This window comes from Hippoglossus hippoglossus, chromosome 14 (genome assembly GCF_009819705.1).
Source record: "Hippoglossus hippoglossus isolate fHipHip1 chromosome 14, fHipHip1.pri, whole genome shotgun sequence".
Taxonomy (NCBI): domain Eukaryota; kingdom Metazoa; phylum Chordata; class Actinopteri; order Pleuronectiformes; family Pleuronectidae; genus Hippoglossus; species Hippoglossus hippoglossus.
Genome location: NC_047164.1, coordinates 13,330,178 through 13,344,191, shown reverse-complemented (window position 1 = coordinate 13,344,191; position 14,014 = coordinate 13,330,178). Strand labels below are relative to the sequence as shown.

General features: G+C 38.4%; 1 protein-coding gene across 9 annotated transcripts in view; it reads right to left on the bottom strand.

The window, feature by feature from the left end:
• The window catches only part of ryr1a (ryanodine receptor 1a (skeletal)), a 49,240-nt gene that overhangs the window by 4,104 nt on the left and 31,122 nt on the right, over positions 1-14,014 (bottom strand). For 2 of the 9 annotated variants that reach the window (XM_034606676.1, XM_034606678.1), the window contains 15 exons: positions 13,823-13,919; positions 13,631-13,740; positions 13,498-13,549; positions 13,315-13,404; positions 10,590-10,689; positions 10,415-10,494; positions 9,790-9,866; positions 9,613-9,686; positions 6,868-6,948; positions 6,684-6,772; positions 6,120-6,248; positions 5,936-6,040; positions 3,434-3,439; positions 1,484-1,565; positions 62-1,383 (listed from right to left, as the gene is read on the bottom strand). In XM_034606676.1, the coding sequence (XP_034462567.1) occupies positions 62-1,383; positions 1,484-1,565; positions 3,434-3,439; positions 5,936-6,040; positions 6,120-6,248; positions 6,684-6,772; positions 6,868-6,948; positions 9,613-9,686; positions 9,790-9,866; positions 10,415-10,494; positions 10,590-10,689; positions 13,315-13,404; positions 13,498-13,549; positions 13,631-13,740; positions 13,823-13,919 (2,494 nt within the window). The remainder of the gene's footprint in view (positions 1-61; positions 1,384-1,483; positions 1,566-3,433; positions 3,440-5,935; positions 6,041-6,119; positions 6,249-6,683; positions 6,773-6,867; positions 6,949-9,612; positions 9,687-9,789; positions 9,867-10,414; positions 10,495-10,589; positions 10,690-13,314; positions 13,405-13,497; positions 13,550-13,630; positions 13,741-13,822; positions 13,920-14,014) is intronic. The other 7 variants (XM_034606679.1, XM_034606681.1, XM_034606682.1 and 4 more) reach the window with 4 other exon arrangements.

Here is a 14,014-nt window from a genome sequence, read left to right as displayed (position 1 = left end):
TACTGTGAGAATTATTGGCTAATTGTTCCATTGTGTTTCATTTAAGATGCAAAAAACTCACCTTTTTCCTCTTTGTTATGGGAGTTCCTTCGGGAGTAGGAGGTTCAACAGCTGCCTCTACACCCATGTCACCGAGTCCACCTGGAGCATCCATACCTGGTATCCTCCCACCCTCTTTTTCCTGGGTGTCCTCCTCTTCCTCCTCCCCACTGCCAGACTCTCCAGTGTCCGTCACCCCCCCAGTCTCTTGTTCCTCCCCTGTCCTCGGCTCCCCTGGTCCGTCCCCGTGCACGTCGTCCTGCGTGGGGTCTGGCATGCTGGCTAAAATCTCCGTCACCGTGATATTTTTCGCCCCCTCCACTAAGCCACCACCGAACAAAGTTTGCCAGATGATCATGAAGAAGCCTTTGCACACATTGTAAATGAAGTGGAGTATGCTCATCAGGATGGTCCAGAAGAAAGTGGACAGAGCCACCACGATCTCTTTGATGGTCATTTTCCTCACTCTGCGATATTGTCTGCGAAGGTTACGGAAGGTGAAAATGCTGAAGAAGCCCAACATGCTGTTTATAAAGTCTGCAAAGGCCGAGCTCGATTCGGGCTCTCCTTCCTCCCCGTTACTGTCCTCATCACCGCCTCCGTTTGCTCCCCCTCCTTGTCCTGCCTCACCTCCACTTTCATCTACTTCGTCATCCTCCTCTCCCTTCTCCTCTTCCTCCTGCTCTGAAATCTGAGAGGCTATATTCATCTCAAAGATGGTGTCCTCACAGAAGTTGACAAACATTTCCATTTTCTCGGATTCACCGCCCTCATTAACCACGTCAAAGATGAACTGTCGTTTGGACTCTCTGACTTGGGGCATCTCCCACTGTTTGCGGTTCACTTCACTGATTTCAAAGTAGATGCGCTCAATCTTTCTGCTGGCGCCCATTATTTCAATACGGCCCAGGAAGGGGCGGAAGTAGTTCAGCACATTATCTGCCTGCCCGAGGAAGTTCTGTAGCCTGGTGTCATGGGGGACGTGCTCAGACAGGTTGGTGAGCAGCACAGCGATGTTGAAGCCGATATCTTTGGCGGGTTCCTGAAAGCGACTGGCAAACTCCTCGTAGTTGATCATGTCGTTCTCATCAGCCTCCGAGCAGGACAGAAGAAACTGGATCTCAGAGGGGGCGTACTGTTTCTGACTGTCCATGGCCTTCTGGAAGTCCTTCTTGGAGATCAGTCCTCGCGGGTCCGTGACATAATCGCGGAAAGCGTCCGAAGCCACGATGTCTTTCAGTTTGAGGAACATGTCAAAGAACTTGAGGATCATCTCAACGTTACTGGAGGACTCCACCAACATGTCCACCATCTGGCGGGCGATCGTACCATTGACCACGTTTCCTGAATAACACAGAGTAAAACTCAAACAGAGGTTTGAATAGGACAAGACGGGTGGAAATGAAAACTGCTGAGCACGAGACAACAAACAAAAGCTTTTTACCCTCCAACAGTGAGAGCAACATAACAACCATGTCTTTCTGCAGGTCAAGAAGCTCCTTCAGCAAACCAATCTGGCTCGAGTCCTGTCACCAGAAGAAGATGCACAAACTCTTACAGTAATAACAACAGGTTAAATCAAAGATTAGGATTTCACATGGATTTATAGAGATGCAATAGTCATTGGTGAAGTAAAAACACAGATGTAAAGTTTCAAAAGTTATCACACAAAATTATTATAACACATCGTAACTCAAATACTTGTTATGATAAGAGGGTATTGCAACAATAAGTTAATTAACCAAACCCTTATTCTGAGAGAATTTGTCAATTTAAATACTGGTTTAACACGTCAGTTATTCCGATTTCAAAATTCATCAAATATTCTTGAGAATAAAATTTACATTAAATAGCTGAGACTTTAGAAGGGACATCTTAGCATTTACCAACCCATCAATAAAGATTATGTCTGCACACTGTTGTCAAGGCCTGTGCAACGATCATCTTCTCTTTTTATGGTTTGTGTTTGGACATGTAGCCTCCTCCTAAATATGCTGTGGATAGCTATGATATATAAATATATATATATATATCCTATATAGCATATATATATATTTAAAGGTCTGTATTTATAAAGCGCTTTTCTAGTCTTGATGACCACTCAAAGCGCTTTACAGTATATGATATACACACACACATATATATATATCTATATAGATATATATATATGTGTGTGTATATGATGTTTAGAGTTTAGTGTTATAGACAAAGCAATACAAAAGCAACAAAGCAACACACCACAAGTGTAAAGCATACTCTTTCAGGTTAATTATTAGTGAATGACAATGGCAACAGAATCATGAGCCCTGTTAAATGTGGAAATCACATTAAAATGTATGTTCCAACACCAAAAGATCTCATATTAATGTGTACACTCCAGAAGCGGAGGTTAAAGGTCAGCCCCCCTCTCAGGATATTTTGTAGTCACCTGCTTCTCTCGTTATGAATTCTCTGATTCGGTAAATAATTATGTGAATGACGATTCCTCCAGTTGATTTGGCATTTGAACTGTGCTGTGTGCGACACAAGTGGATCTTTACCTGCTTTAACTTCACTTATATAATCCTTCAATAGCCATCAAAAATTGAATTCAAAATATGATTTTGAAATTATGGCTGAAAGTCTATATAAGGAATAAATATTTTTGAAATAATCCAAAAGTAGTATCAGGGAGAAACAGACATTTCAAAAATGTTTTTAAAAAGGTTATGTATGTGGTCTCAAAAGGTTTTGATTAGATATGAGAAGTCTTTATTACTGTGTGAGCTGACTCTGACTCTCCTCAGTTCACTGGTGCATTCAGTCCATTGTGAGTCCGAGCTGTCACATTCAGTTCAGTTCAAAAGAAGCCTACAAGCAGTGCACATGCGGCCAGTAGCTCAGCAGCCTATTTATTTATTTATTTATTTATGACTTGTCAGATTCTGATCGTTTCTCTGGCTTTTAATACTCTCTTAATGAAGAGGTAATGATGGTAACTCTAAATAAATGGATCAATCACTTTGAAATTCTGATGGTAAAGATTTGCTCCTCTAATTCACAATGTGTTTCAGTTTCATTTAATGCCCTCTGCTGGACAACACTAAAAGTAAATACACCTTTTCATCTCCTTGTTTTCTGTGTTGTCATTTAATTTGTTACATTTATTCATGAAAAATCCAAACCAAATGATTTATCTATTATCATTTTTAGTTTGACCTGTTTAATTTAGATATTCTCAGATCTTCACATATCAACCTAAAAGGAATTAAGAGCTTTTAAATGGGGTCAATTCTCATTTCATGCTTAAAAGCAGGTGGATATAAAATGACCTGATAAGGGAAACCCACACTGAATAAAGTCCATACTAGTAAACACAATATCACATCAATAGATAAATAAAATGGATACATACTTTACCCTGCATTGACCATGTGGAAGACAGTTTAAATAATGAATAAATGATTCAGTTGTTACACAATTAAAAGCATTATTACATTTTCAACTCTTGAATATGACATATATAGATATATTATTTTATTTCACAGTAAAATATTTAAAATAACACCTTGGCTAGAATGAATTTACAAACTGAGGCCCCTATTTTAACAAAAATAATTTCAAGCTCAGGAGATGACCAAACGGTCAGAGGGCTGCTTGCGACCGCCCAATAAAACTTTCTTAAGAATACATCAAATTTTTTACATACAGTGTTTAAATATCCCATTTTCACTGGTTTAATTCAAATATGATTACTGTAAAACAGAACAGCCAATACTTGAGAATATATCAGGTCAAAAGGGGCACGGGAAAGTAATTTTGTGTTAAGTGCATCGTATGTTAGCGTGTGCGGAGCTGGGGACTTACAGACGAGTGTATGGCTCTGACTTTTAATTTAAATTAGATTAAAGGGTTACGCATGCAAACACTTTACTACCGATAAAGTTGTGCTATTAGCCTCAGTCATCCACAGGGGATGACTGCTTTGTCCAGAGGGAAAAAGTCATGTGATTTCTCTCAAAGTATTTGGACCTTTCATTTGTAGCGTTAAAGCTGCACCGTGTCTGAAATCAATGTGGTTCCACATGTTCAGTCAGATTGGTTTGTTGGATTTTCATAATAATCACATATATTTCAATTCAGGGAAAGGGAATGGTGTAGATCCGAGTGGATAAATCCATTTGCATTAAAAGCCACATTAAAGGTCTTTTCTTTGCAGCAGACGTTTTGACTTGTCGCAGAAGGAAAAGCACGGGTGTGACTGATAACATGAATAATGGTTCTGTTCAGTTAAAGTGACCCACTAACACATTTACATGGACACTAATATTCGGATATTAACCAGATTATAGTCTGAATAAGAAGCTGTGATTACCTTAACATGAATAAGGTTATACGCAGAACAAGCAATAATTGAATTAAGACACGTGGAGTAGTCCGACCTTAGTCACATTAAATAGACACGTGAAGGTCTTAATCGTGTTATGACATCCTGTTGGAGCTTTCACAGAATTCTACGGCAGTTACCAACTGCTTGATGAAATTTACCCTGAGTTCAAGTGTAAACAAGCAGTTAGACATAATATTGACATGAGTCACAATCAGACTATGCTCTACAGCCTATTAACGGTAATATGAATGGAATATTCTATTAGAAACTCCTGTCAACAAATAATGTGTTATCCAGAATAAGGTCAATAGTTGAAATAAAGCTGTCCATGTAAGTGTGGTCGGTGTGACAGTGAGCCGACATGCACAGCACCAGGACCCTGAAACTGAAGCAGCTAAATGGGACTGGACCATTATTGATTTTATCTTTTACACTGGTGAAATTTCTACTGCGACATGTCAAGACGTTCTTCTGTGAAGGAGACGGCCATTCACAATTCATGTGAATGTGAGGAACCACTTTGAAACAGTCAGTACAAACAAATGGTGGAAATTTTCACAGAAATCCAAAGTGACTTTACTCTCTCAATGTATTATTCAGGCGTTCTATATGTATACCGGCCGCCTAACGGATAGAAGTTTGCAAGCATGTTCACTATTAGGATTGTGACAACACATCTTTTACTCATGCACGTGTTGTATGGTTTATACTGTTATGTGTACATGTTCCCAGGAGAGATAACGTACTGAGATCAACAGAACTATATTTATTCCCAAAAGGAAATGATGGAATTAAACTATAATATTGTAATATGAATATGTTGTTCCTCTCCTGTTACTCACGATAAATACTGGGAGCTAAAGTGAAACAAAGGATGAGCAGCAGTAGGCTCTAAACAACACTTTTCATAGTTACCATCAATTTCTGAATATTGAATACATCATGACCGAATTACAAGTTGTGTAACCGATTTCGTCAGACAATATTCATTCTTTTCTTTTTTTTCACCCCTGTCCGTTTGTTTGCTGGTATGTTTGTTTGTTTGTGAGCAAGATTATTCAATAACTACAGGACAGATTACCACAAAACTTAAAGGAAGGATGTGATCTGGGCCAGATATGCCCATTACATTGTGGTGCAGATTTGGATCAGGGGGAGGATCAAGACATATTTTATTACTTTCTGTCACAGTGTGAAGTAGGGCATTTTTTGGAAATCTTCACTGATTTCCCAGGGAAGTTATTCATGGAATTTGATGAAAAAAACCCCAGCATCCTTAGGGGACAAAGTGCAATTTGTTGCAGATCCAAATCCAAATCTAGATCTAGCGAGTTTAGATGTGGTTTCATAAGGGGAATGTTGGACCATGGCGGAGGTATGTGCTCTACTGAGTGACATTCTAGTTATACAAGTGTAGAATTGAGGTCGGGAAACTCAGTCCACAGTTTGTGTTTCCTTTCATTGACATGTCTGCAGCAAATTATCTTTTGTTTGGAAGATGTTATAAATTGATTGCGTTGTGCGTACCTGTGCCAGCTTCATCATCATGTGGGCAAAGACATGAAGGAACCCGACAATAGCATCCCACAGCCTGCTGTGGGCCAGGGACTGCTGGTTACCAGTACATGGGCCCTAAAAAGAGAAACTGTGTGTTACTTACACACACAAAGAAAATGAACTAGTGTGAATGCCTGATTTGTTTATATTTTACCTGAATATATTCAGTTAGACTGTTGAAAATCTGTTTCGCAACCATCATAGCTTTGGAGAAATTCTTTTTGCCTGGTTCATCGATTACGTCCTTCCCAGAGTAATACCAGTAGAAATCACTGATAGACTCCTGGGTTGGACAAACACAAAGAAATTATTATTTGGCATATAAATAAATCCTGTCTTAATGAATTTGAAATACTTAATACAAAATATTCAGTCATATGACTTCATAGATTTTCTGCTAAAAGCCTTTGGGAATAAAATAAAATCCATGACAAAGTTATACAGCAAAGTTGGAAGTGGACATTTAATCAACTATAAAATCTAGTTCTTGTAACAAAATAATCCCCAAAATGGCCTCTCAAACTTATATATATATAAGGTTATGATTTCACCCTTTTAGTACAATTACACAAACGCTACTTAACAGATTCCCAAGAAACATTGTGGAAGGATGGAATGTGGGCCAACAAAGAACAGGAATTTTTTAATAACTTTATATAACATTGAGAAATAGGGCCCTTAATTTCCCTCTCAAAGCAAAATGACTGCGAAGCAGCACCTGAAGTCGGAGGAGGTAATCTACGGTGCAGATGATGACGTTGATGGTCGTTGTGCTGCCCGTCTGGGTCCGCAAGTAGTTCTGAAAATCTGCAGAGACCGTTTCGAAGAGCAGTGTTTGACAGTGTGTAAGTTGCTTTAATGGATTTCATTTGACTCTCATTTGAAACATGAGTAGTTCTCACCGTTATTGTGACCTTCACAAAGCAACTGCAAGAAACGGAAGAGGTCACAGGTGAACTCATCGTCTGCCATCACTTTCTCATCTAAAAAGAGAAATCAAATGAACAAAGGTTTAAAATTACTTCCTAAAAGCAGGTTGAGAACAGTCTAAACACAATGGTAAAAAAGAAAAGTCTTACTGGTAAGTACTTAAACAACTTACCATCATCCCTCAATGGATTTTAGTGTCAGGCGTTTTCAATAACCACCTGTGACTGAGCGCTGCTTTGTTTGTATTTTGCAATATTCAAGAATGGGCCACACCAAATTGTATGAATAATATTAATAGAATAAATACAAATGACTGTGGTTTGACAATGGTGTAACATACAATCAAATGTCAAACAACATAAAGGAGGCGTCGGCATCGCATGCATACAGTTAATGTACAAACAAGCTGCAGTGAAACATTAACACAGTAATGGACCATCACATGAACAGCAGACGGTGAAAAAACATTAATGTTAAAACGTGGTCGGACTTGCTGTTATCATGCCATACATGCAAACAGAGCACCATTTTAAAATATTCTTAAATCATCTTATTGGCTGTATATCCCATTATATACAATCTTACTTTGTACCAGTTCACCACTGGCTGTAATGAATACACGCACACGCACACACACACACGCACACACACTGTAATGAATCGTGCAGCAAACACTAACTCCGCTCTACTTCCAGCAAAGTTAAATGTCAGAGAGGGCGGGGCATCGTCCATCAGAATCAAAATCACAGCAGGAGGAGCTGATGAGTCGAGCCCGACCAAAATGTATCGGTTGGCCAATAACAAAGATGATCAAGACATATCAGTATTGCTGTTTATGTTTGCTGGTGTGCGCCAACATATTATTTTAACATTTTAAGTTCTATGTATTTGGTTGTATTTTACAACAGAGTATTGGGCCAACGAGATGAGTTGTTTTGGAAACAGAAGACGTTGAACTCCAGCAAGCACAGGCTGCTTATTTCCTAAATTTTGCATCTCAATCACAACTTTATGCTCGCAAATCCATTTTTTTTCATTGTAGTATTTGCATTTTCTTTATAATTATTTATAATAAAGTTTATAGTGACACTGTAAAAAAAGCCTCATTCAAGCCTCAATTACATTTATTTGCAATTTTCTTTTGATATATATATATACACCAGCTAATATATCGATATCTGGGATTTTGTATTCCTTTCCTACATCAGCCCTCAATATTGGTTGGGCTCTACTCATGACTTCCAACAGACTTGTATGATGTGCCATGTAACTGTTCCCTTAAAATATAAGAGATTTGGATTAAAAAAATATATCACATTCTTTTTTTTGTGTCTTTAACGAACATATTTTCTTTTCTTCTTTTGAGACGTGATGCATATTAGTTGTTGAGGCTGACTACCAATAACTACACTGATTTTATAAAAGTTATACAAAACTTGGAGCTGAAACTGTGCAAGACGTTTTTTTCAGATCACTTTTTATACCCAAATATTTTTTTTCCGGTTTTTCATGAGCAGAAAAGACCCGATTCTATTCATTGCCCGTTTTAGATGAGTATGACATGTGAGGTATGAACATGACAGATGGACAGAGGCGTCCAATCCTCTCTTTGTAGAGTTTTAGCGTTAGAAACAAAGAAATGATGGAGCGAGAGCGACAGGGGAGAGAGAGAGAGTCATCAGAAGGAACAGAGACGCAGATGAACAGAAACATGATTTACCCCGATCTAGGTTCAACTCTGAGGACCATGAAAGAAGGGACAAGGGAGAGGTTGCAGTGATCGTGAGGAAGGGAGAGAGGATCAGTGTGTTGACAACAGTAGAGGACTAAGAGATGAGGAGGGGGAGATTAACAACATTCCATGGCAAATTCATTCAGGTAGAACTTCAAATGAACCTCCCGAATTAGATGACAAGAGTTGGTAGAACAGTGTGTGAAGCCCAAACCATAAGTCAAACTACTAAACCTTTACGTCATCCTTTTCCAGTCATCCAAGTGTTAATAATATTTCTTGTTAGGAAACTAATCAAATCTGTGCCGTAAATGCCACGGATGGAAAACATTTAGAGGAGGATGAATTAGAATAGATGATCAGAATGTACCTTTTATATTAATTTGTGTTTAATTTGGACTGATTAATTTGTTTTCCATGTTAATGTCGATGAGACAAACACCTTATTAACAGCAACTAACAAACACATCACGTAACCGGTCATCACCTGGATCTGGATACAAATCGAAGTGAAAACACTCAGACCTCTTGCAAATAAACAACCACATTTATTAGATGTGCACAGTTGTCACCAAATGCTGTTCGGTTAGTTGATAATAGAATTATGAGATATAATCATAACATCTGTTAAAATTATTTTGGTCAACAGAGTATATGAGAAATTGCTGTAATATATTGAGCAGCTGCCATGATTTGTTTATTATTATTAATATTTTGCAGCAGTAGAATGACAAATGATATAATTTCTTCTTTCAGCCCCAATGTGAGCTGTGTTCATTTGTATCCCATCGCCGTTATTGTATTTAATGATTGAACTAAAGATGGGTGAGCTACACAATGTGACCTGATGCCTGATGCCGATAATCTATTACATGATGATATTAGGCAATGACTATATTGTGATGTTTTCTCTGTTGTACTATATAGTAGGTGCTATTAGTTGAGAAAAAGTGATGCTTTAGAACAAAAAAGTACGGAGACTTACTCGTGCCCTCTTCGGAAACCATGCCCAGCCCCTCTGCCTTGTTCTGCCTCTCGAAGGCATTTAGATCCAGGACACTGCAAAGAACGTGAACCCATTTTAAAAGTACAGCCTTCACTCTTCAAATGTTTTTTTTACTGTTCATCGGATGAAAATGATACACATTGATTGTTAACTGACGAGCATGTCTGCATCAAAGCTTGGACACTCAAAAAGAAGCCCACATCCTTCTTATCTCTCAGGTACTCCAGCATTTTCTGTAAAAAACAAAGAGGGTTTACACATATAAAGTGCCACTTTGAAGGTAACTTCAAATTCAAGATTATTAGAGCGTGACCGATATAGATTTTTGGGGGCCACCGCCGATATTTGTAAGTACAAATTTCCGTAATAAACACATACAAATTTTGAATGATTCCTGAGATGTCATGATCAAACCCTTATGACAAAGAAATGTAACTGAGGGTTGATTTTTTTTTTTCTACAGTTTAACCCAAAACTTTATTATATATAACTATAAATTAAAATAAAACATAAAAAAACAACCAAATATATAGAACTTGAATGGAGTAAATAAACATATTTTAAACACATATATTATATTTTAATGTTAAGTGTAAACATCTTTTCAGCATTGTTTATTCTGTAAAATAATTTTTCATATCTGTGCATATCGGAAAAAATATAAACACAGACTGATATGTCAGTGATAAGCTCATAGCGCCCGATTTTTATTGCCAAACCAATATATCCGTTAAGCTCTAATAATGACATAATCCAAAAGGCTTGTTTTCATAACACGTACTCGTTGAACCTCACAGTTTCCTCCGTTAAGGATGGAGATACCCAGCTTTAGTGTTGTAGACACCATCGGGCCGGTCTCACCTGCGAAAGAAAACAAAACAAAAGTCAAACTTGTTGGGAGTGAACTAAACAGTTGCAGACAAACGGTGTGGAGTGTAGAGAAGAAGCTAGACCACCTTTACAGGCACTGATCATTTGCAGAACCATCTCTGCAGCACCACGATTATGAAGTCTGGACTGCTGGTACAGGAGCCTTTGTTTCTCCATTTCTTTTTCCTGCGGTGGACACATACGTAATGAGAATGTGGTACGATTTACCTCCATTTCACAGAGAGAATTTGAACAGATAGAATGGACTCCTGGTCAAGATAAGCTGTATATCAGCTGTTTCATTGTAAAAAAGAAGGATGTTTACTCAAAGAGTCCTTTCTATCCATTCATGTTCTCAATTCACATTCACTCTCCTTTCACTTCTTTCTAATCTCCTGTCTGATCAACTTACCATTTCCTTCAAAAATTAGTTATTACAGTAGAATTATGTACAATACTGATACAAATAATATCTAGTAATTGGTTCTGTGAATTACATATTAATATAATCAATCTCACATCATGCTTTTTCCCTATGTTGTAATATCAAAACATTCTGAAACTAGTTCCTATGTACAGTCATATTGACTTTTTAACAAGCAATTGCATTATGGGCTGTTACTGTCCAATTAAAACACCCACTTTATTAGTCATGGAGTTGCTACTATACTTCCTCACGTTTGCTGACTGGAGCAAGCGTTGGACTACAGGAAACTGACCCGCTGGCATAACACTTTAACCATGTAGCTTTCCAAAGTGTCTTTATCGCAGTAGCCCGGCAAATAAGATACTTTGGACAAAGCCCTCTGTATCAGAGATATTTCTGTGGCATTTCATAGCAGTTTGCCTTTGTTTTGCTTAAATGGTTTGAAATATTAATGCAAATAAAAAAAAAAAACAGCCTTTAACTCCCTGTGTTAATGCACAATACTTTATTACCTCTGCCAAGGAGGTTATGTTTGTTTGTTTCTCTGTTGGTCTGCTGGATTATTCAAAAACTTAAACAGATTACCGTCACATTTTATGGAAGGATGCTTTATGGGTCTGGAAAGTACCCAATCAATATTCGTGCGGATCCGGATCAGGAATCGGATCCAGGATTAATTTTTTTCACTTTCTTTATCAAAGTGAGAGAGGGCATGTGTCGACCTTCTTTGTTGGTTTGTGTGCAAGTTGAACACATTTCTAAATAGATATCTGAAACTAGTTAATTAAATTGTTGTTTCACAAGGGGACTGTATAGAACCTTGGCAGAGGTATGCGTGTTCTGAGTGTCATTCTAATTTATAGTATTCAACCAACTAGGAATGACTAAAGTATTTTATACAAAGAACTTGGCTGTCAAATGAATATCTCTGAATTCAGAAGACCAACTGACACTCCTCTGTTCAGCCACATCACAAATCAACTTGTAGTATCCCACATTGTGACCACCCAAAAAACCCACCCCCACCCACAACGTCCCACCCCACATCCATCCCTCCTCCCACACCCACCCCTCCACCCACACCCACCCCTCCTCCCACACCCACCCTCGTATGCCTGGCCGTGCTCTACCCACGATGTGTTGTGCAGTTGGACCTCAAAACTTACACTGCCATCACTGACTTTCTACCTGTTTATGATGCATATGAACAGAATATGTCTATGGAAATAATTCAGATTTCTGATAATGTTGAATGTTCTACACTGGCTTTCACTGTAGTCTGTGTAAGTATGCTATGTGAGTGGGGGAGGGGAACATTGATCAGTAGCATTCAGTTAGTAACGACTGGTGTTATGAAGGTGAGAGAGATTACATGGAAGAGTGGTGAAAGAGACAGAGAGAAGGACAAATGGGACATCCATATAAACTGGGAGGAACAACATCACTAGTCGATGAGTTTGTGTTAAATCACATTCAGATCGCAAGTTCAAAAACCTTTGATGACACCTCCAATATGAGCTCTAGGCTTTTGTTAAGCAAGGCTAACGCCCGAGTTTGATATATACTCACTCACATATTTCGAAGGCATTTATGAATTTGTACATTTATTTTTAGTCGGTCTAAGCAAAATTGTTTGTGGTCCAACAAACCTGGCTCAGCTCCAGCTGCTTCGAACTGTGAAGTCAGCAACGAGAGTATCAATGAGAACAGTGTCTGAGACTTGACACAAGGAATGTGTCAAGATCTGCACAGTGGCAGGTGGTGTTGCCTTCTATAGTCTATGAGCTGTACATGGTGACACTACAAAACTTGAATGCACTGTGTGCTGAGCTTAATGGTTTAATAGGAAACCACTGAGCAACAGTATTTTACAAAATGCTTGATTTTGATAACTTGATCTAAGGTGGTTTGCAGTGTCCATCAAGCTGAGTTTATAATAGATTTTATTAGTGTCATGAATATTATTCATTATTATTATTATTTATGTTAATTTTACACTAATTTAATTTCATCTAATGAGACCCAATCCAGATTCATGGCACAAAAACATGTTAACACAACCAACTGGTCTTTTCAAACAGTCAATGTTTGAAAAGACCAGTTGGAACTGTAAGTTAGTGCTTGTCAAATATTTGTCTAAAGTTGTAGTAGAATTTGAAATATAAAAACACATCAGAATTGGATCTTTAAGTTACTAAATAACAAAAAATGAAACTCAACATACAGACAGAAGATGCAGAGCACGGATAGAAAAGACACAGACAAAACAAAGAACGAGAGAGAGATGTGGGTGAGAAGTAATGTTCCGATGATGAGGTCACTCAATGCGTCGAGAGCTACCGCTCCTCTGTGTTCCTCGTCCCCTTCCCCTCGCCGCCCATTACCAGTTCTGACTGTCGCACCTCAAAGGGCATCTCATCTTCAGCACTTTCCACCATTTCCTCTCCTTCTTCTTCCTCACCAATATGGCAACTCTGAAAACAAGAAAAATAAATATAAGTGTTTTAAAGTGTATTGTGCACATATCAAAATTTCACTTGGAGCCAAAACTGTCTTCAATGACTCACCTTTGCCATAATATCTGCATAAGCCATATATAGGTGATCTGTATCAAGTTTACTGAAATGGGGACAAGAGAGGACAATTGGTACACTTTAAATCTCAGTGTCATTTCACAGTATGTGCAAGGTTCTATCAAACCTCTTTTCTGTTAGAGCGGTACGACTGAAATGCAGAATGAGCTGGTGAAGAGGATCCGGCTTTGTTTCTCTCTCCTCCTCTTCATCTCCTTCCTCTTGCTCCATTGCTTTCTGGGATGCAGTGAGAGGAAGGGTGAGTGATGAAAAAATATAAAAAAACTCTAGATGAAACTAGTGTGAGACAACAACTCACAGACAAGTCATCTATCATCCTGTCTTCAAATGAGTAACCCTCAGTGTGAAGCCAGTTGCGCTTGTATCCCTCGAGGAACATATTTGAAGCTCTGTGCCTGAGATGCAAAATATACAAATTAAAATTATACATGTGCCGTAGTTATTATGTGGACATCCCATAAGTCACAAGTCAGTACTGATACAGTTTTTT